Source organism: Athene cunicularia, assembly GCF_003259725.1.
Source record: "Athene cunicularia isolate RWA chromosome 1 unlocalized genomic scaffold, athCun1 chr1_part1, whole genome shotgun sequence".
Taxonomy (NCBI): Eukaryota; Metazoa; Chordata; class Aves; order Strigiformes; family Strigidae; genus Athene; species Athene cunicularia.
This window is the reverse complement of record NW_020799091.1, coordinates 64,664,593-64,687,352: the sequence shown is the minus strand read 5'-3', so window position 1 is coordinate 64,687,352 and position 22,760 is coordinate 64,664,593. Positions and strand designations below refer to the sequence as shown.

General features: G+C 42.3%; 1 protein-coding gene across 1 annotated transcript in view; it reads left to right on the top strand.

Annotated features, from left to right (window-relative positions):
• The window catches only part of SH3RF3 (SH3 domain containing ring finger 3), a gene marked incomplete at its 5' end in the record, with an annotated part of 91,949 nt that overhangs the window by 19,494 nt on the left and 49,695 nt on the right, over positions 1–22,760 (top strand). The window contains one exon of the mRNA XM_026845868.1: positions 11,339–11,707. Coding sequence (XP_026701669.1) covers positions 11,339–11,707 — 369 coding nt within the window. The remainder of the gene's footprint in view (positions 1–11,338; positions 11,708–22,760) is intronic.

Genomic DNA, 22,760 nt, shown 5'->3' with positions numbered 1-22,760 from the left:
CCATCTTGCTGATAAGACCGTCTCATTGTATATTTTGTCTATATCTATATATTGTCTCTCATCCTCATCTTAAATTGTACTTTCTTTGGCCCAAGAGCTGTCTTGACACTCTATGTTTACATAATGCTTCTCACAATGGATTTCTGATCCGTGGTGGGAGTTCTTCAGTATTTAGTGGCAAAAATAATAGAAGTATTATTAACAATTGTCTCTGTGTGACTGCATTGCATGATGTGGTCACAATTTGCAAAAATTCGGTTTCCTCGCGACAACTTGCCTCTCTGCCTACAGAATGTAGGTGCAACCCAGGGCAGTTCATTTTCAGAAAAGAATGTGTTGAGAAAATATTTGAGCTTGAGTAATTCCACAAACAGGAAAGAAAGAAAGAAAAAAAAAAAACCACCAGTGTTCTGCACTTTCAGAAAGATTTCCTACTGTGTAGATTTCTTGCTAGCCCATTAATTTTGCCATCTTAGAACTCAAACAGCATGGCCTAGAGCAGTGGTTTTCCAAATTCCTTCCAGTTGTAGCATACTAACATAAACAGCATTTGCATATGGATGTCATAAAAGTGACTAATGCCGGCAATCATCATACTTTATTGCAGTAATGTGACACATGTGCCTGAGCATCCTAAAAAATCTGCTTAGAGCTCATTGGTGCTGAAGAAATGGCACACCTCTTATCTAGCCGTGACACCCGTGGCAGAGCAGGCTTTGACAGAAACCAGAGCATGAATCCAGCTTTAGATAAGTGTACAAGAGAGAAGGGTACTAGCTGCTTCACTGCATGACTCAACAGTGAGGGTACATGTCCTTTACCCTAAACCAAAAATCAAGCTCAGGAAGTTGAACAAATAGCATTTTCTAGTTTAATAGCCAGAAAGTTCAGTGAACTCCTTGACTGCAGCTGTTGGCAAGTCGGTGGAGAGACAACTGACTCTGACCTCGGCCTTGTACCCAATCATATTTTAACATCTCAGATTCTCCAAAGAAGGCTGCAAATGGTTCCTCTAGGAGACGGGCAGTCAGTTGTGCCATGAGTGCGAGGCTGAATGCTGCCATTTTCAGTCAAGAATTTGCAGTGTCGAGGGAATTCATCACAGCTCAGCCTTGTCAGATTTTTCTTGCACAAGATGAGGGGGGAGGGTTGTGAACCCAATTACATCATCATATAGCACAGAAAACACATTTTCATATCTTACAGACTGTCTTTCAGAGCTTTCAGTTACTGGTCAGGCTTCCTACACAAGAGACGTGTATGATTATGCCATGTGCAAACAGCCACTGCTTCCTAATACCATCCCAATCTGTTGTCCACCTTTTAACAAATATGACAGAAGCATAAAGGTCTCCAAGGTAAAACAACCTCATGTAAAAATTGTTTTAAAATAACTGGTCACTGCATACAGTGAAAAAGGATGAGAAGTGGTGCTCCCACTGTGGGAGAAGAGAGCCGTGCTGTTGTACCAGGCATCAGCACATCTGTGTGGGAAGGAGGCACTTCTAAATGTGCGGGTAATTTCAAGCAGTTTACACCATAATAGCCACAGGATAGGGCAACTACAAGATGCAAACTCAGGCTGGCAAGCTATGTCTCTCCCAGAACAACTCCTTTTTTTCCCACTATGTGCATAGGTAAGAAGGCTGATTGCCTTGTCACATAGACAATCTGCGTATCCTGGTGTGCTGCTGCCCATCTCAAACATCTCCCATGTCAGAGAAACATCTCAGAACTGTCCCTCTTGGGAGCCATCAGGTGCTTGGGTGACACTGCAGCACATCATGTCCTAACTCATGTTTTCACCCAGACCAGCAAATAGTGAACCCAAAGCCTAGATACAGCTCTCCAGTGATGCAGCAGCTGTTGTGTCTGGTAGCTGACATCCTTCAGTGTTGACTGCTCCCAGTGAAACACGCAGTGTGACCCCGGAACTGGTGCTGCAACTCTCCACCACAACCAGTAACCCTGCTTTGTAGCCAGGTGTAGCAGGAGCTCCACGCACGCAGTATCTAACTATACAATCCCATGGGACTTTATTCTGTTGCAAATACCCTGTACCACATCCAGCAATCATTCTCTGTCTTGTATTTGGGAAACAGGAGCCAAAAGACTATGTAGTAAAAAATATCTCTTTCCTAAATATAGTACACCCAGGGCAAATGCTGTTTATCACAACCCTTTAGTGCTAATGTCTTCTTGAAGTTTGTATACCTTGGTTCCTTTTACAAGCAATCGAACCAAAACATTTTCTTGGCATTTGCTTTCATTCCTCATTTCACTTCATTATCAGAGATAGAGAGAGCAGTATATTTATTTGTGTGAGATTCCCCACAGGTAATCTTCAGTTGCAGCACATAAAACTTAATTTTCCCCAATTGCACAAGATTTCTTATTCTACACAAAGTTGTAAATCACTGCAACAAGACTCCTTGCTTGCTCAGTGTAGGCAAAGCCTTGCAGTACTTGAAAAATTACTTTGGCTTTCCCCTGTAGTCCTTGGGCTGCAATTCCAAGAGCTTCCAAGAACTTCACAGATTTATCCAGCTTCACGCTTTCTGCAGATAACATTGATGATGTGAGGTGCGTGTAGGCCTTTTTCTCATTGTTCTCCAGACCACTTTTGGTATCAAATTCAGGAAGGACTTCAGCAAATATATATATTTTGCTTCTTTCATCCCTATCTTTTATCACATTAAGTTGGAAGCAAGTGTTTTCCTTAACAAAAAGACACGGTATTGTTTCTTCCTTCACAGAACCCTGAACATTACAAAACCAGTATTTTCAAGAACAGTATTTCCAGGAATAAATCTCAGAGAACGAGTAAAAGGACATGTTGTCATATCTGGTAGCATGTGTGCACAGTGCAGCTATCAAGAAGACAAGGGTCCGTGCAACAACAGGAGCACAGTATTGCCTGGTCCACAATCCTATTTATAATTACTTGGGGTCATGCAACATAATTTGGAAGTCGTTTGCTTTAAGAGTCCCAGGCTTGATGTGAGCACTGATTCTGAGGAGATCCTCTGCCATAGTTGGTGGTATTTGACTTGTCAGTTTTCAATTACTTCAAAATTGTGTGGGTATTGTTGATCACCCAAGTATACAGTAGCACCAGGAACCTTGTGGAACATTAAGGAAGGAGATAGAAAGTTGCCAGAAAATTCTGAAAACCTTGTCTCTTCTTGAGGCATGTGGGCTCTGCAGATACTGCAGACCTCTAGATCACTTGGGATCTGCACAGCTCTGCTCCAGGAACTGCAGTATCTTTCCTAGCCCATGCTGAAGTTTTGAGGTCCAACTGGCTCAAAGTGAAAGTTTCCGCAGGTGAAGGCATTTCTGGGTTTCAGCACAAAGCTGCTTCAGAGGGCTTCCTTTCCTTGCAGTAACTGGCAGCAGCAGTAGAGGGTTCATACAGCTGCTGGTTGTCAGTGAGGCATGAGGACTACATCTGAACTGCTGCTACTGAAAGCCTCCTGAGTCCATCCTGGTCTCCTATCCAGGCTCCTGCCCAGCGTAAGGCTGCTCACACTTCTTCTGCCAGCACCAGCATCTTCTGTCATTGTGCAGGTGGGTACCTGGACCCAAGAAAACAAAGGTTTTCCATTTAACAAGAACAAGACTGAAGGAGGCTCAGCACAGCCAGAAAACTGGTGGCTTTCTACTAGGAAAGTGGCAGTGTTGTTTCAGGTCTCCTATGGCTGTTCCTCCACACAGGGACTTTGAGGCGGGAGCCCAGTACCCAGGTGAACTCCCAAACCACCATAGCTGAGAAACATAATCTGAGAAACAGTTTCCTAATGGACGTCTTGTCAAAACCAACATGTTCCTTGGGAAGTACTTAAATTCCAATGAGTTTTGGGTTTTGATGAAAAAATAGTTTGTCAGTAAATTCCTCACAATCTCCAACAGGGACTTTTCTCATACTGAAATTGGTGCCAGATGGGCACCAGTCCTTCCACCGTTGAAGGCAGATGGAGTTTTGCCACTGACTTCAAAGGAATTAGGATCAAGCCCATGAATTCATGACTGCACTTTTTATTTAGCTTTCTGAATAATTTATAAGTAAAAATAGGCTGGATTCTCCCACTCTTTCTGATGTTGAGTAAAAGCTGTATTTGGTTACATTTCTTTCTTTCAGAGGAGCTTTGGTGCAGTCATGAGCATTTCATTATGAAAAAGGGTGTCCATAGAGGACAGATAGGGAGAAAAGAGAAGGAAATCCTTAGGCACACTGAAGACACAACACATCTGAGATTCAGGGATGACAGAACCGAGTAAGGTAGTCCTCATACTAGGACCTGAAGGCTAGATAGCTAGAGTTGTTTCAGGGAGTGGAGAGGGATGCAGAAAGCATACTTCTTTTTGATGAGTTCACCTATTTTTAATGCCATTGCATTTAGTTTTACTTCTTTCATCTCAGTGATTTGGACATTAGTTTCCATAAGGTTACTCACTGTGCTTTGCTCCTGAGCAGACTTTGCAGCAGACTGCACATTTTTCTGGGATTCACCAAGCCATGTGTTTCTTCTCCATCACTGCGAACCATTTTCCATCTTAAAACTGTTTGGAAAAAAGGGAAAGAAAAAAAAATTCCTAGTTCACCACCCAAGGCTTAGTGTTTACTTCTGCTGCACGCATCATTTATTTTCATTCTGCAAGATCATGATGACACACTCGTCCAAGCACATGCTGTTCTAATATGCTACATTCCTTCAGCCTCTCAGTGTGTTAGAAGTGACATTGCTGCTAAATGAGAAAGATCTTGTAAGACAGGGAAATAGATTGCTAAGTACTGCTGCCTTTCAGGGAACCGTGTTGTAGACAAAGATGGTTGGCTTGCTTTTTCTGGACTATACATAGTTGTGTATATATATGACTCTTATTAAGAAGGCTATCTGCTGTATGGTTTTAGGGACCTCTTTCCTTGAGGACATGCTAACTTATTTAGCAGGCTTTTGGAAAAGAGAGTGAGTTGTATGCCTCAGCCTATAGCTGGAGGAACAGGACACCTGAAGTTTGAGATGTGTCCTAGCACAGTATTTCTGCAGCTATCGCTCCACGTGAATGTGTTCAAGAAAGTGCATGTACTGTGCTTCTTGTATTTTCTGGGTGCATGGCATAACTCTGTTGTCAATCACAGTGTGGGGTGTCAGAAATCTACCTTCCATGATGGATAAATTACTTGCAGAAAGTCTGTTCCACATTTGCCTGTCCCTTCCTGGCAATTAATTAGAAAAGACAATAGTGGATTGTTAGAGATTAATGCAAAAATATTGAATAATGCTTTGCTTTAGCTATAATGTTTTCTCTTAAACTGTGCCTTACTAATGATTTTTCATTAGAAGATGGTGCCTGAATGAATAATTGAGATAGGATTTTGTAGCATCTATTCAGTGAATTTAAACTGTCCATCGAAAACCTTGAGGCTCTCCCTAAATATTTTTAAATCTGAGTTTACAAAACATGTAAAATATGAGAATTATAGATGCATTCAATATGACTTTGTTGAAGAGCCTTTGGCACAAGTTTGTCAGCTGGTATCCCATTAGGAAGCCCTTGGAACTGCTCTGTGTCCACTGTACAAACTTACATAATGAACATGTAAAGGATTAAGCAAAGTGTTACGTACTTACTACTACACCCATTTGAGACAAAGGCTGTTTTGCTACTTGGCTACAGTAGAAGAAGGGTTGTATCCTGCATTTGCCAGTAGGAATAACAGTAAGGAAAAGCTGCTTTAGCTTTCTGAAACACTGCTTTTTGGGGAGGAAAGTGCTTTCACAGATGCAGTCCTCTCAGGGACCTAGCAGAGACAGGAGACTCTTGTATAGTTATGCCCTTACTTACTTAATAACCTCGCTGTGCTTCAGAACATAAATTATAATACTAGCAAAACTAATTTAATGAGGGCATAAGAACTTAATATTTCCTGAAAGGAACTACTCTGAAGTGAAAACTCAGTAATAAATTCAGACTGTTTATTTTAATCACAAAATCAGCTATGGAACTCCAAGTTGCCAGAGTTTCTGCAAGGCATAAAATAGGGATGTGCAGGATCTCCTCAATATTTATGAACCGTGAAGTATAAAAATTAGCAGTCCCTAGGTGAAAATATTTCCAGTCTTTCAGAGGGACATTGTGAAGAAGTTTTATTCATAATTTTAATTTTCCTTTCTGCTCTGCTCAGTGGTTCCTTTCAAAACCTTGAACATGATATTTTTTTCTTACCAATTTGTTCTTTTTCATTAGGTATACATTGATTTGTGGGGTTTTGTAACTTTTCACTTTTAAAAGTGGCCTGAAATAACATATTTCTGATCTTATACCTGTATTTGAACAGCACCATTTTTTAGCTAATATTTTCCATTAAGACATAAAAAAAAGCTTACATAGCAAATGAAGCATTGTTTTCCTGAAAGTCTTAATGAACTATATTTTCTCATCCAAACTGGCTCCAAATACTTAAGCATGTAATACTGAGAATTTAAGCAATCATTCCTCATTCAGAAAAGAATGGCATTTTAGTCCCATTAGTGACACTTTGGTCTGCATAGTATCAAGTACGTGCTGAATTATGTTGCTAAACCAGAAACAGAGCAAGGTCCTCTCTTTGGTAGGTCAGGTATCAGTCGGAAACAAGTCCCTTAACCCAGACCTAAATGACTAGAAAGCTAAGAGTATTCAATAGCAGAATAAGACTTAGTGTGCTCTGTCTTACAGAAGACAGCACTGCCAGTGAACTACAACAGCTTAGGAGCTGCTTGTGGTAACCATTGTGTATCAAGGTGTCACTTGGAGATCTAAACCAGGCTAGAACAATTTTGCCAATACCATGGATTAGTAAACATACTGGTGTGTTTGTCAAGGGAGATGCAGTAAAGGTTAATTATTTAAATCTGACTTTAATTTCCCATGCTTCTATCTTGTTCCATAATAATAGCAATAAGTTCCACAGTAATAATTTGTTATTTGGACTAAAACTAGAGTCAGTTATGACCCACACTGCACAAGAAATAGCTTTTCCTCACTCCATATCAGCTGGTGTATGTAAGTAGGTGCATAATACTGCCCACTGAAACTATAGTTCATTAAATCACATTGGCTTATAAATGGCATATTTAGTCCCATGTGGGAATAGTCAGTGCAGATGACAGTTTCTCTCCTGTATCCCTTCATCCTTAACAGAGAAATATGTAGAAACTGTTTGCAGGTAGTCCCTTTTAAATTCACATACATCAGGAACTGGGGGGTGTGTATATGTGTGAGTGTGTGCAAGCATGTGCAACAAGAGACAGAGGGAGAGAGAAAGTCACCATAATGTATTCTGCAGAAAAATGAAGTTTACCTAGAGACTAATAAAAAGATAATTTTGGCAGCATAGAAGTCCTGAGTGAGGTAGCTTAATGTTTGTATCTTTGTTACCCATATGGTAAAGTCTCAAGTAGAATATCTAAAATAGTCGTATCTAAAAGCCAGAAGAAGAAAAAAAACCTCTCCTTTAGTTCATATTGCATGGGCTGCCTGGCTAGAGGCCAGAGTCATGACAGCTTGCATTGTGGCAGGGAGAGCAGTGTGGCTCCCTGATCAAGGTCAGCAAATTTTTAATGAATGGAGCTTGATTACTGCTCCCTTTGTGGGAGAAGGTTGTTTGGAGGTGAACAAGGCTCTGTGCACAGAGGTATTCCACACACACCCTCCTTCACTCTCAAAACCAGACGAGCTGGAGGTTTCTCCAGTACAGTTTCTCACAGCTGGGGAAACAGGCACAGTAGCTCTGTGAACTGAGGCTGGGGCATCCTTATCTCAGTGTGCAGCACCCACAGTCAATAGTCACTGAGACCCTGGGAACAATTTTACTGTACCGTTTCATCTCATCTCCTGCACAGTAGGGTCCCTCAGCTATCATAAGGTTTGCCCTCACAAGGTTTTGTGTTCCCAGACCCAGGATTGCAGGGCTACTGGGAATGTTTTCCTGGTTTGGCATTCAAATCCAAGTCTTGTCCCTCTAAGTCATATATCGAGTTTTCTAGGACATCCCCTTGTTACAGAATGGATTTGGGGTAAAATCGGTCCTGCTGCAGTCTCAAAGACATTTTGTGATTTGGGATTAGCACGACAAGAATTTCAAATGTAGGTTCTTTCCAGAGGAGGGGTCAAAAATGGGCGAGAAAGTTGAGTTTCCAGTATTAGGGGTTGTCATAAGAGCTACAGCCTTACAGAAATGTCAAATTCCTGAGAATGCCTGTGGGTCAGGACTTTCCAGTAAGCTTCTCCTCTGGAAGCAGATCTGCCTGAAGACCAGATGACAGACACCAGAAAGCAATGCTTGTTTACATACTCAGAGTTTAAAATAAGATATTTGCAATCACATTTATGTTTAAAAAAGGCTTTCTGAAAGTTCTTTGTGAAGAGACAGCATCATTTGCTTTTACAAAGTAGTAAGCAGAACCTTTTCTCTGGTATTCATAGCCTAATTGGGACATACTTTCCAGCATCTGTGAGCAAAGATGTTTAAAAACAGTTCTCTACAAAAATAAAGTTGTAAAACTATAAAGCATTTTTTATCTTGGCAGACCAAAAGAAATTTTTTTCCAGTAAATTTTTTCAGGAAGACTCTGACATTCCCAAAAGTTCATTATCTTGACTGTTTTAGGAAGGGGTTTTCTTTTTGCCTTTAGTCTTCTATTGATATTGAGAATTATTTTGTTTGTATCAATACGGGGCTATTTTTTATCACTCCATGCATAGATACTAGCTCTCTTATTGACCTTTTTAACTAGGTTTTGCTTTGAATAAAAAAGTAAAGGATTTTCTTGTTTTAAAAAGAACAGCTTCAGTGTTAATTTGGATTCCAGCCAGTGGGATTTGTAATCTAATTCTTACAAGAGAATCAGAGTTTTGATATTAAGAGCTGAAGCGCTTCATTGTCTATATGGAGCATTGTTGTAAAATCAGGAAGTTCTAAACTATTTTTTTTAACTCTGTATTTTCCTGTGTCAAAGAGTTAAAATATGTTCTTTTCCTGCTTGCTGTTGATGAGGCAAGTATTTCCTCACCCTTTGCTGTAGAAAAGAATCATGCATATTTGATGTCTTTCTCCTTTTCTCCTTAATATTTCAAATAATTCAGCTAGACTATCTCCATCAATTGGGTGAATGGAGCTGTAACACCTACTTAACAGAGGGGAGCCATCTGGTTTCCTTGCAACTTGGAGCCTGCTGGCAAATGTTAGGTTGTACCAATTTAGAGCATGATGAAGTGGGAAATAATGGACATTCTTGAAGAATCTGAAATGGGATCAGCTGTTATTGGTAAAAATTGGCAGGTGCAGTGCACTGTGCTGGCTGTAAGCATGGTCTCAAGTTGGAGAGTGCAGCTGGGAAAATGGCCTGCTAATTGAATGGTTGCAGGACTCCCAGCAGCTCTGACAGTAGTGCAGCATCATTAATTGGAGGCTCTTCGTTGACTTGGTGGAAGCTGTCACAGAATGAAGAATCCTGCTAGTTAATGTTTACTTTCTCAGTGTTAGTTTATTGCCTGTTACTCAGAATGAGTACTCGTGGAAGGGCTCAGAAGTACTGGCATAAGGCTGGCAACCTCTATTTCTTATTTATATTTACAGCATGGTGACAGCGGTTGGGAGTCATAAAAGTTACTCAATTACACATTTGTTTAACTGCACCATTCTGTTGTTATCTTTCCCATCCCTCTCTTTTTCCCGTTTATTTTCAGTTGTATTAGGTTTCTAAATTGGCTTGTCTTGGAGCAGCAACTATGGGTTTTTTTTTTTTATTTAGAGCCTAAGAAGACCTTGTCTTCGACTGAGGTTCTTGGATGCTGCTGTAATTCATACAGTGGTTATAGAAACAAAAATAGCCTGGTTTTGGTCCAGAATAGTATTACATGCACCTCTGGTTTATGTGGGTCTTAGAATAGCTGTGTATGCAAAAGCACGTATGTGTTATCAGTGGCTTCCTTTTTCATATGTTGTTTTTATTCATTAAATGCAAACATATTGCAGTTCATCCTAGTTTAATATAAAGGTCTGTTGGTGAAATGTGGCATTTTCCCTCAGCTGTTAGCACCCCTCAAGGGAAGATCTATTGGCAATGAGTGCTGTGCAGAAAGCACTGCTGACTTCAGAGTGCACTTCATATATCATCAGTGACTATAGCACCCCTATGCGCCTAAAAACTCTCCAGCTACATAAGGTGTAGCTTTCCTGTATGAGTTATGGTAGCTAGGAGTCAAAAGTGTTCAATGACAGGGTCGTCCCACCCAGCTTGCCTTTTGGATTTATAGGCACAAGGTTATCTGTGAGTGTGAACTGAAGGAGGAACAGTGGGATGAAAAATGGTCTGAATGTTCTGGTGCTCTGCTGTCTCCATGGGCTGTAGACCAAGTTTTAAACCCTTTGGAGGACTGATGAGACCAGTTTTTCAAGGTGGACCCTAAGAAATTCTTCCAGTGGCCATCATGCTCTTCCCCAGTTGAGGTGATTCAGCTGGAAAAAATGCCTTCAGTTTGCATCTGCCTTTGGATAACCTGTGTCCATTGAGAGGCAGGAGATGAAACCAGAAGGTTTTGGAAGCTGTACCTCTGGATCAAAATCCTGCATGGCAAACATCAAGCACAGGCCTATGATGGACCCGGGAATAGTGAGACATTGTTGAAGAGGCTCCTGACTCCTTCCCCTGGCTCTGCTTCTGCAGCCTGGGACAAGCTATTTTGGGGAATGCTCTTTTTCTAAATACCGCAGCTTGATATGCACCAACTGGTGGTGCATGGTTCTAGCCTAACTCTCCTGGATGCTTATACTGCCTCTCTTTTGATTTTCCTGGCATTAAGAAGTGGATGGAAGTAACTCACCCAGCCTCAGAAAACTAAGTAAATTGGGCACCACCCCAGAGCTGGACAGTAACGCTTGGCTTGGGGCAGGTTTGGGGAAACAAAATGTGCTGGTGTGCCTCCCGGAGACCTGCCTGGCTGACTGAGAGATGGCAGACATGATGAAACCAGGCTGGTTTTAGGACTTGTCCCAAGCATGCCCTTTGCCAGGGCAGATCATCCCTGCCGCAAGGCCTGCAGGCGTGGAGGCATGCACGGCACCCCAGATCCCACTCTGCCCCAAGGGTTAGCCACCATATTTCAGTGATCTCCTTGCTGGCCCCACATCTGGGACTGGGGTAGGCTACCAGGAAAGGAATGTGGTGCTTTGGGGAGGAGACCCCAGGCAGGTCCAGCAGGTGCCATAAGCAAGCTGTGATGAGCTGTTAATGTCCCCCCTTCTTTTATTTTTTTAATCTTTTATCTTTCCCTTTTTCTCCACACACAGCTGAATGAATCCGCCAAGCAGCTCATCGAGATGGACAAGACCTGCTCAGCTGCTGCCTCCGGCTGCGACATGCCACTGCCGACAGAGACGGCGGCAGTGGCAGCATCAGCAGCGGTGGGTCTGGCACCGTGCTCCACACTGGCTGGTGCTGGGGCAGCAGGGGCAGCCCAGCGGCAGGCAGAAGGCAAGAAGAATGCCAAGAAGCGCCACTCCTTCACCGCCCTCAGCATGACGCACAAGTCCTCCCAGGCTGCCAGCAACAGGCACTCCATGGAGATCAGTGCTCCCGTCCTCATCAGCTCCAGCGACCCGCGGGCAGCTGCCAGGATTGGGGACCTGACTCACCTCTCCTCCAGTGCCCCAGCCCAGGTAAGGCAGGGGTGGAGGTGGGTTTTGGGCTCCCTTGGTGGATGGCACGTCATTGCCTCACCTCTTTCGAAATGCCTGACCCTTGCACGAAGCAGTTGCACAGTGCTGTCATCCCAATGTGATGGTACTTGGCATATGTTGTTCCCATTCCTGCATTAATCAGTGGGCAGGTGTGAGAAGCTGGAGGATAAAGCCAAATTTGATTCACAATAACACAACACATTTTAAAAAAGTAATCCTACAATTTGTTCAAAGTAATGTGGCTTATGTTGCATCCCTTTCTGTTGTAGAAAGGAATAATTTTGAGGGATCCTGTTACCCTGAATATATCTGTTACCCTGTAGGGTAGCAATGTCGGTATGAAATTCACACACTGGGGATAAAAAAGATTTTTGGAGTAATTATTTCCCTACAGATCACTGAAGGATGAGCAAATGTGCCGTACTGTCACAAGTGCTGTTACCCAGCGAGTAGCTGCTGTTCAGAAACACTTCAGGAGTTTTCAAACCATCAGACATGCTGAGGGTGCAGTCCCCCATTCTTCTCCCTCTCAAAGGAGGGGGCAGAGAAGCAACCTCCTGTACATCCCCACAGGTCCCAGCAGGAGCTTCTGAAAGTCTGCTTCTTGGGGTCTGAAAGAAACAGGAGACAAACACACCAGGGACGCACTGCAACCCCTTGAAAACAATTGCTGTTTCTGTGGCTAAGGGAATCCAAGTGGTGACTTTCAGTCTGAAGGCACAGAAGAGAATGGAGGATAATAGTCCCAAACGTCTTCTGCCTCAGCCTTCCTGATCAGTCATCTACGCACTTGGTGTGCAGATTAGCAGCAACGAGTTCCCTCTACAGACCAGCTCCTCATGGTATCCACTGCTTGCTAGCACCGAAATAACCTAATTGTGGCAGGGTCTTCCTACCCCTTTTTTCCTCTACTGAAAAAAACAACCCTGCCCTTTACCTCTCCCTGGCCATTCCTTTCTGCTCCTCGCACCCATATCGGGACAAGTGAGGATCTCTTCCAGCCCCTGCAGTGTCCCAGTGCAGGAGGTGATCCATGTTACAGCCTCTGCCTGCACTGGTATGTGTACAGACAGCTGGGAGAAGGCAGCACGTGAAGAGGGACAAGCAGCAAACTGCAGGGACTGCCTTGGGCAGGAATGCCTGTTTATTGCAGTGCTGGTGAGTCTCCCCTGTGGGACTGGTGTGGTGCCCCAGACTGTGGGGTCACTCTCGACAGCTGTACTGTACTGACACCCATGACATGAGCCCCCAGACCCCTGCAGCACAGGTCTGCAAGGACACTGAGGAAGGCAGGGTGCCTGCACGCATGCCGATGTGTGCCACAGGGCCAGCTGAAATGGCAGGCTGAGGGGACACTGCCATGGTGGAGCAGCACCCTCTGATCCCACTTCAGCTTCTCACCTTCCTCCACTGCCCATCCACATATAGGAGACAAGAGTGGCAGCTCGGTCCAACTGTAATTCAGCTCATTTTCTTCCACACGCCTTTTCCAGGCAGGGTGTCTGTGCCGTAAGGTGTTCCACTTCCTTTCAACCCTCAGCAGGAGGATGAAGATGAGGATACGGCCCCCACACAAAGCAGTGCGTGTGCCAAGATATACTGGGACATCTGTGAAGCAGCACAAGCACTAAACATGAGTGAGGGTCCCAAGCTTGTCAAGTAAATGACACCCAGGTTTTTGGCACTCAGAGTGACACATTTGGACTTTACAGAGTGACAGACTGTGGCTTTTCTGTTCTTGTGCTAGTCAAGGGAAAAACCATGTACACCCTTTGCTAGACTCATGTGGAGACTCATTCTAAGCTAGTAAACCACAAAAATTAGACCATGAAGCAGGAAGTGCCTTGACTATTCTCCCCTATCTTAGCACAACTGGTGTGCAAAACTCCAGTCATTTCAGACTTTTGTGGCATTTGGACACAAGTGGTAGTGGACAAGAAGGGCTTCATGTTCTCTGTAACAAGTTATGGTTATCAAAACGGATAGCAGATGGGAAGACATCTAGTTGTTGTCATGATCGGAAGCGCAGCTAGGGCTAGGGTATAATGAAGCCATTCCAGTGTGCCCATGGTGGGAACAGGTCTGGGAAGTGGTTCTTCTGCCTCAGGGCATAGAGCAGGGTTGCAGACAAGGGAGCTGAGCACTTCACCTTCACTGCCGGCCAAAACTGGCTTAGCCAAAATCCAGGAAGGGGAAAAAGAATCTTGGTGGTTCAGATCAACCTTACCGAAAAGAGGTTTCCCTCTGTCAAAACTGTTATTGCAGCCCAGAGACCCAGTCACCCCAAGCATGGCATCTGCATGAATGAATACATATCTTTGCTTTTGGGGACCTTACTATTTGCTTTCTGGTTTGAGGGATTTAAACATTTTCTTCTGCAAACTTTGCTAGGAATGTGGATATGTTGGGAAAAAAAAAGTGTGGAGCTGATGCTCTCACTATATTCTCTTTACTGTCAGAGCAGCCTTCAGAAAAAACGCCTTGCTGTTATAAGAGTAGCAGTAAAATCACACAAGCTACCAACATGAATTCACATGCTTTCAGCCTTCTTAGTTATGCCTACAAAGAGTCCAGAATTTGTCTCTTACAAAATGTACATTAAACTTGTGCAGCTATATTTATATTTCTATTAATCCCAAAATAATAGAGGTTACCTTTTAATTAAAAATGTCAGAAATTCAGTTCCTTCTCTGCCATCTGCTAAGACCTGACATCATTCTGAAGCAATGATGCTGCAGCCTTAGACAGAAAATCAGTTCAGCATTTTTCTTTTATTCACGTGGCTGAATGCCAGCTAAAGTAGCATAAACAAAGGGCCCCTGAGCTCTTACATCAAGACATTCAGGGCAGCGGGAATCTTGTCTTCAGATCATTTTGTTCTAAAAAGTGTTTGCCAATTTTAAGGTAAATGTCCTGTGTGTCTTGTTAGGGGTTTGACATCTTGACATCAACCTGTAAACTGACTCTACTGCTGCACTGGAAGAGCTCAGGGGCATTGCCAAGAGCATGGGCAAGTTGGTAGGGAAGATGTGCGTGTAGCTGCCGAACTTACTGGTGAGCTCTGCCACAGGAATATGTCTCACTTTTTCTTTCCTTGCTTGAAGAGGAACCTCTCTGCCCCGCAAGTCATCGTAACAGCCCTGGAGTGGTTCTCTCTGTAACCATCTCAAGCCCTGGCTAGTTTGCAGCAGCAAAGTCAGCCAAAGCGTATTTCTTATAGGGGAAACAATAAATTTACAGTTTCAGTGCTCACTATCTAGCAAATTTATGCCTTTCCTTTCACCATTAGAATCCAAATTTGGTTTATTGTGCCTTTATATCATGTCCTTGATATTTCCAGGCACTTCAACATTGTTTATTTAACAGATCTCATCATAAAAAGAAAGAAAGGAATTTTTTTCAGTTCAGTAAGTACCTTTGATACGTGTCAGAATTAGTATTTAGTTTGCAGGGGGTTTCTACTTTTTAAAAAGTTTGACACAGTTTTCATATCGCCTGTCCTTTGAACAAACAGAATTCAATTACAGGAGTTCTTGAACAGCATCCAGTCCCCTACCTCAGGCAACCGCCTGGTGCCCAGTGAAACAATCTTCTTAAAACAAGCATCCATTTTCCTTGTAGACCTGAGGTGCCTACATCTGGGACACATGTTTTTTCTCTGCTGACAAGAGGGTAAACAGAGATGCTGAAGGCTTCTTACTGTAGGAACTTAAAATTTAGGTGCAAAGTTTAGCTGTTTCAGTAAATGTGGAATATATTCCACGCCTTAGAAGTTATTTCATGCATAGTACTGTATTCCTGTGGCTTTTGTCAGTTTTTGTGAATTGAAACCAGACTTTCATGCCGAGCTGACATGTTTTTTGCTTTTATGAGTTGTTAGACTATTATAAGCCTCCTGCTTCTCCAGGAGGGCACAGATTTATGTGTATTGAGCACTGGCATGCAGACCAGGGTATGAAATCACATGTTTTGAAAGCACTTCTGCATATCATTAATTTAATAATTGAAGACTACGGGCCTTCCATAACATATTCCTTGTTCTTTAAGCAGAATCAACTCAGCTGTTTTCCAAAGATCCCAAGATGCATTTTAAATGAGTGATGGTCTAAAAAACCTTGTCATTAACTGCAAACCTAGGGATGCTCAAAGGTAGAAGAATCAACTTCAAGCCACTTCAGCTAGATAAAGTAGTGGCTGGAAGACCACAATAGCCAAGATACAAGGCATTTGTTTTCGAAGAGCCAATGCTGGGGTCTTCATTTCACTTGCAGCCAAGTTTACTTCTTGCATGCTTTTTGTTGCACGCTGAGTATCACTCACTAAATGTAAGATCTTCATCTAAACAGTAATATGGTCTGTCCATCATGCAGAATGTCCCATCATGCTGGAAAAACGGATTTTTATTGAAGATGTAAATAGTGCTGTAGGTCTGTGATGGAGCTAACGCTGAATTAGGTTACAGGTGCAGAGGAACAGTTCGTAACTGAAACTCCCTGGGGAGCAGGGAAGGTCCCCTGACAGTAATTGTGCCTAGGCCTCAGATGGCTTCTCTTGCTTCCATTTTCACCCCTTATGAATTATTCTTCCCTGCTATTTGGAAAGGTTGTAGGTCAGTACTGTTCCAAATCCCCTGGGTTTTGACAGAAAAGCATCTCATGAATAATGAAGTGTGCCTTTGTGCACACCAGGATAACAGCTGAGTGAGGAAAAAGGATCCTCCCTGCAGAAGAAACTTCTGTGTGTTTTGAACAACTCATCACCATGCACAAGAAGTCTATTTGTATCTGCAAGTGTTAGTACAGGCTCCTAACCAGAGGCCACATGTTCAGGAAAATCTGAGAACAATGTCTTGCACACTCCCAGTCCCAAAGAGTGACAGTATTTGAAATGAAAAATGTTCCTTGAAGTGTCCAGCTATATAAATCATTTGGAAGTGTGACTCCTTATCAGTCATTTAGAAGTGCTGAATTTTAGCTGAGAAAATGTAATAGCAGAACTTTGGTTGAGCCTTGGCTGATAACCTAAATGTGCTGATCATGAGAAGCATACAGATTATACATAAAATTCAAAGACTAAAAATGAATGTTGAATTTTCAAGCGCACAGCAGGCTCTGAGAAAAGAAGACAAATTCAGGTATTTTTCAGCTTTGGCCTGGAGTCCAGATTCTATCCAGCCTGCACTGCTGCTGGCTGTGAATGACAGCTGATGGGACATCCATTAATGAGAGTGAGATAGCTGAAACCAAGGGCAGCTATCTCAGGAGGCTGCACCAGTCAAAATCACAAAAGAGAAGTAATATTAGTCCGACCTGTGTTTCTGTCATTTAGATCAAAATATGTCATGAAAACAGCATAAGAGACTTTGCTGATGTCTAACCTAAACTACTTCATGGTCTCTGTACATTCCCAGTTCTACTTAAAATTATTTAGAACTGGTTCCAAACATTGCCTGTTTGCTCAATCTCCATTTTAAATAACTTTATAAAAATCTTGTTGAGGACTTTGTAGGTGGGAAGGAGTTAAGTTTTTTTAAGCAGAGAATTCTGGGCAGGCATGTAAACTGCGTGGGTTTTGGTTTTGGTTTGGTTTTTTTTTTTTTGGCTACCAATAGGTCTTTGAATATACTCTGTGCATATTGGGATATATTAACATTATTTGTCAAAACTGTTGCAAATGAGACATATGAGCTGACTCAATCTGTTGACTGATTTCATAAGCTACCAAGAATCCAGGTCAAAGCAAAATCACGTTTCAGAAGCTACCATTTTAGAGACAGTGTCTCCTTTTTATCCAATAATTTGCCTCATCGTAAATACACTTTGTAAGATTTTTCAAGAACCACAAAACCTAATTTTTTACAGGATCTAGGAAGAGAAGATTGTATTTCAGAAGGATGTACATGAAATCCCATTGTCTGTAAAACAAAAACAAAATATTTTTTTCCAGATGCTTCTCAGAGTAGGAACCCAAAATCATTTTGTCACTGAAATAATTTTTGCGCAGGTCTAATCCTGAGGCTTTATGCTACCTGCCAGTCAACTACTGATTTGGAAGCCTCAAGAGCAAGTAAGACACTCTCTTGATATTTACACTATACCACAAAATCCTGTCCATCCGGCACACACTATGTGTACATGCATGACATTCGAACAGAAATTACTACAGTGTATATTTTCCCTTTTCTGTTTGTTTGGGTGTTTTGTTTATTTGTTTACCACTACCACCTCCCTGCAGTGGGACTTCCTACAGGAGGCATTGCACAGGATCCCAATGAGTTTGTTGTGCAGTTATCAAAAGGGTAGTTATGAACATGGGATTAAATTAACATCTTTTAGATGTCAAGCTTTCACTTTAAGCTTTCCTTCTCTCTGCATTTGATTTTTCATGTTCTTTGATCCCAGAATTGCAAGAAACTATTTACTATAAAACCATTTAAAACCTCATGGTGGAGAGCTAGACACTGGTGTTCAGTGCTGAAAGGGTTAGTGTGAGAGAGAAACAAGGCTGAATAAAATGTAATTCTCATGATGCTTATTCACATGATGCTTAATTAGTCTTCATTTGGGGGAACTGAGAAGCTGCAAACTAGAATAATCAGTGCTTTTATGGATGGTAATGTCAGATTAACATTTGGAAGAATACAATAAAAAATATTTAGGTTTTTTTTCTTCCAACTTGCAGGATAGTGGAAATGGATGCTCAGGAAATAGATGTACGTGACTTTTTCAGCTCTGCATAGGTCCATGAGCTATTCACAGAAGACGTGGTCAAGAGTTTTTGGCCTACTATGAGCCAAAAAATAATCAAGGCCAATGTGGTGCTAGAACAGGCTGGCATAGTATTCTGACTCATGTTCATCCACAACCACAGATACTTAAGGTTGTAAGAATCCCTCAGTAAATGCTAAATCATATAAATTTAGCTCCAGTTTTTGCAGGAAGGAACTGGGTATTTTTTGCAGCTATTTATGCAGCTGCAGCTGTGATCATGCACAATTGTTTGGTTTTTTACACTCATACCATTATGGAAGAAAAAGTCTTATTCTAGAATTGGTAAGTCTATTTCAGCTCCCACTTTGGTAATTAGCATTTGATGAGGCTACTTGATCTTGTGTGTAACACTTTTCATCAATACTTGGTGGCACTACCATGCATTAAGTGCTAATACATTATTTCTGGGAACATTAAGGCCTGGAGTGATAGCCACAGTCATTGTTTTATGGAGTCAGCAAATTAGAGAAACAAGTCACGGGAATCTTAAAGACCATTAGCCTATTTTTTGCTATCTTTTCAGAGGACGGTATGTCAACCTATGTGAGTTGAATGAGTGTTTTCTCTTATTTTAAAGTAATATTAAAGAGAAATTTAAAGTAAGCTGTAAATATGCATTCAAGACATTAAAAGAAATTTTTCTCTGAATTAATGAATGTGATAAGTGCCCTGTGGTGAGACAGTCCTGGATTTGCTTTGAAGTCAGAATAGAGATTTCTGGTTGATGATTTTCTAGATGATAAGAACATTCGTCTGATAGCAGCAGCAATTATTTTTCTGGGAAGGCTGCTGCAACCTGCAATATCATTGTACTCTGTTCCTAGTTTTATCACTGTCTCCATGACGTCTATTCCCCTTCAAGACTGAAGTTCTGTGCTTTTGCAAGGCACTTCACTAATCCCTACAGGCACTACGTCTTTTCAAATTAAACCACAAACGTGACCTTAAAATACTGGTGAAAATGTAAAGTAAATCTACAAGGGACAGAAAAAGACAGTTTATGCTGGAAATCCAGACTACTAATTCTTACGCTTTCATAGAAGTGTGAATGGGAAGAGAGAAAGGGAATGAATTTTAGAGGCGGTTTCAACACAGATGAGTGGTTATTACCTTTAATTTCCTGGTCTCTGTGGGCTTGTCAGTAATGTTTTGCCAAGCTAGTTGCTTTTAAATATGTCGGAACTGACACAAGTGGCAGTAACATCTCAGCAGTGTATTATTTACTTGGGAGTATATGCTGTAAACTGTAATAGAAATATATCATTATGTATACATTAAAGTGCAGTTTGTTTTGATGCTCCTACAGTTATCAGTTGGAGGAGAAATGAGATCCATCTGATCTTAGACATGTTGTGGTAATTTCTGAGGAAGCTGGACTGTTATCACCAGGAAACTATCCTGCTGACCCTCAGGCTGGATAATCATATGCAAAGTTCATTTTTGTCAGGTGGCTTTGGCTGGCTTTCTTCATTTTCCATGACATCTGAAAGGTGCCTGGTTCTGTGACTTACTTAAGCATCTGAAAATGGTGTTGGAAATGCTGTGTGGGGACTGAGAGCAGAGACCCTGTGCTCCACTGCTGTTACGCTCTACAGGACCATGATGCTGCTAGGACTAGAGCGAGTTTAGCCAAGCCCCAAGATACATTTGTGCAGAGCATTTCTTCATTCCTGACACTCGTGTAAAGTCTCCTTGTAACAGCCAACATGGAGACTGGGGAAAAAAAATAGACAATTTTTAAGGAGGCCTCAAGTCATGAGTTATGAGTTTCTGTAAGACATTAAGTGTTGGGGGGGGAGGGGAATTTGTGTTTCAGTGGTCATGAGGAGGCTGTTATGTTTACAGACAAAAAGAAAAAAGTCCTTTTATATACTATCCAGCCCATGGGTACACCAGAGTACCTGGTGATAAAAAAAGATGACATAGCATGGTCTGAGAGTGGAGTATCTGTCACACAGCATTGTTGTGCCTGTGTGTCCAGGAGTCCAGGAGTTTTACTCAAGATTTAGTCTTCTACAGTACAAGTGACATTGTTGTGCTACTAATTGGCACAAAGAAGTGGGAATTAGTGCAGAGGTATCTGGGAGGCTGTCTTCAGCATCCCTTCGTGCAGCCACTTTGCCCTGCTGGCTGGAAGCTGGGACTGTATTGTCCCTTGGAAGAGATAAACTGTTGCTGTTGAGCTGAAAACATCGGCAGTGGTAAGTGGTACTCAGAGGATGCCAGATTGGAGTGGGAGCAAGAAGTTGGATATGGCTGTTCAGTGTCCTAAGTAAAGAAGGTGAGAGTTGGCAGTGTCTAGTTAAGAAAAACTGCACACCACCATTAAAGTAAATGGCCTCCTAATCAGGAGGTGTTCTACAGTGTGATTACCCAGCAGGTCACGTCTGGAAATGCAATGGCCAAATGTTTAAAGGCATTAGAGGCTCGTAAGGATAGGGAGAGGCACCAAATGGCATTTTCAGAAGTGACTCTTATTACTTAGGAAGTGACTCTTATTACTTAGATTGCAATAAAATCCCTGGGAATCAGACACTGAAGTACTTCTTAATGCCTCCCTGAGAAAACTCTGCAAGGTGCCTGTTTATCAATAGGTGCACATGTGCCTCTCAAAAACCTGTTTGTCAGAGACGTCCCCTGGGTAAGGCTTAGCAACAGTGAGTAGCAGAGGTGGAAGGAAAATTAAGACAGAAATGGTGCCGTGTTTGAGCCCCCCCTGTGTAATGCCTGTGCATGGCTGTATTTGCGTGCCTGGTGCCACAGAAAGGTGAATCACACAGGGATTTGCCATCAGAAAGGAAACATGTGGCATGCAGACCTCCCAAAAGGTATCAAAGCAGAGAACAAAAAAAATCAGAGCATTGTCTCAAATTCCTGTTCCCCTGAGCAGATGAAGAGGAAAGGAGGACATGTTTAGTACCTTTTTCCTTAGATCACGGTAGCAAAAGTACAACCTGGCTAAATAAAGAAGGAAAATAAACTAAGCCCTGCTACCAGCTGTGATGGAGAAAGGCCTGCTGTGTTCTCCAGCAGGATTATTAGTGTTAACAGTGGCTGGGGACACCCACATAAAATTGCAGGAATGGAAAGTGGAAAGGTAAACTTTCAAGAAAGGTAATCAGAAGTATGAAGAAATAGGAGATTATTCTTTCACAAAATTCAGTCTCTTCAAAATCTTATTGCAAATATTATCTTGCAAAATAATCTACCAATAATTATATGAGCTAATTAATGATACATAAGAGAGAGATCAGGACCCTGAAAGAGGAGGCTTGGAAAGCCTTCATCAACTGTGTCAGGGACACAGTTTAAATGCAAAGCTGGTGAACATTCAGATGCACACTAGCAATCAGGCAGCCACCGAGAGAATTTATCAAGGAGCACAGAGGCGGATGAAGCTGCAGAGCAGAATACTTGTGTGAAAGTAAATGCCAAGATGAGAACAGATGAGTTGAATTCAATGTAGTGGAAGGCCAGTGGGTCCTGTGGAGTAAAACCTGATGATGAAAAGCAGGGTCATAGGCAGAATGGAAAGTACACCATCATGTCAAAGCCCACAGGGGAGAACAGCTGAAGAAAAAAATGGAGCACAATCAGGAAGGAGGCAAAGGCACTGATTTACTGTTTGGATGCATATGATACTAGGCTGTGCAAAGTGGCAAAAATGAACAGTTTATAGAGGCCAGGCTGGCATCAGATGCACTGATAGTACGGTAACAGGCCATAGGCAAGAAGCTGAACGTCAGGTGGATAGAGGGCATGCAGGACTGTGGAGATTTCTTCAGGATTATTCAAGGGAAGAAAGCAACATTGTCATCTAGCAACACTGAATGACAATTATCTGTTTTCTTAATCCCTGGGACTGTATGTTAGTACAAGCGTAAGAGCACATAGAAAATACTTGGGCTCACGCTTCCTGTAATATAGAAGAAGCCACCACTGTCAGTGCAAAAAGGCGGGTAGATAATGCTCACACAGCTACACTGCTCTCCAGGCTTGAGCTCGTCTTTCTGAAGAGTCAGGCTGGCACTCCTGGCTGGGATAGCTGCACCTCTGCAAACTCTGCCTCTGCTGAGGTGTTCAGAGAGAGGATCGTACAAGCTAAGGAAGGGGTAGCATGCATCTTACAGACTGGTTGAACTGGAAGCACTGGGCAGCTCACAGGGCTACAATATCATTGGTGTTAGTGAGACTTGGTGGAATGAGTCCCACAGTTGGAGTGCTGGGATGGAGGGCTACAGGCTGTTCAGGACAAATAGGCA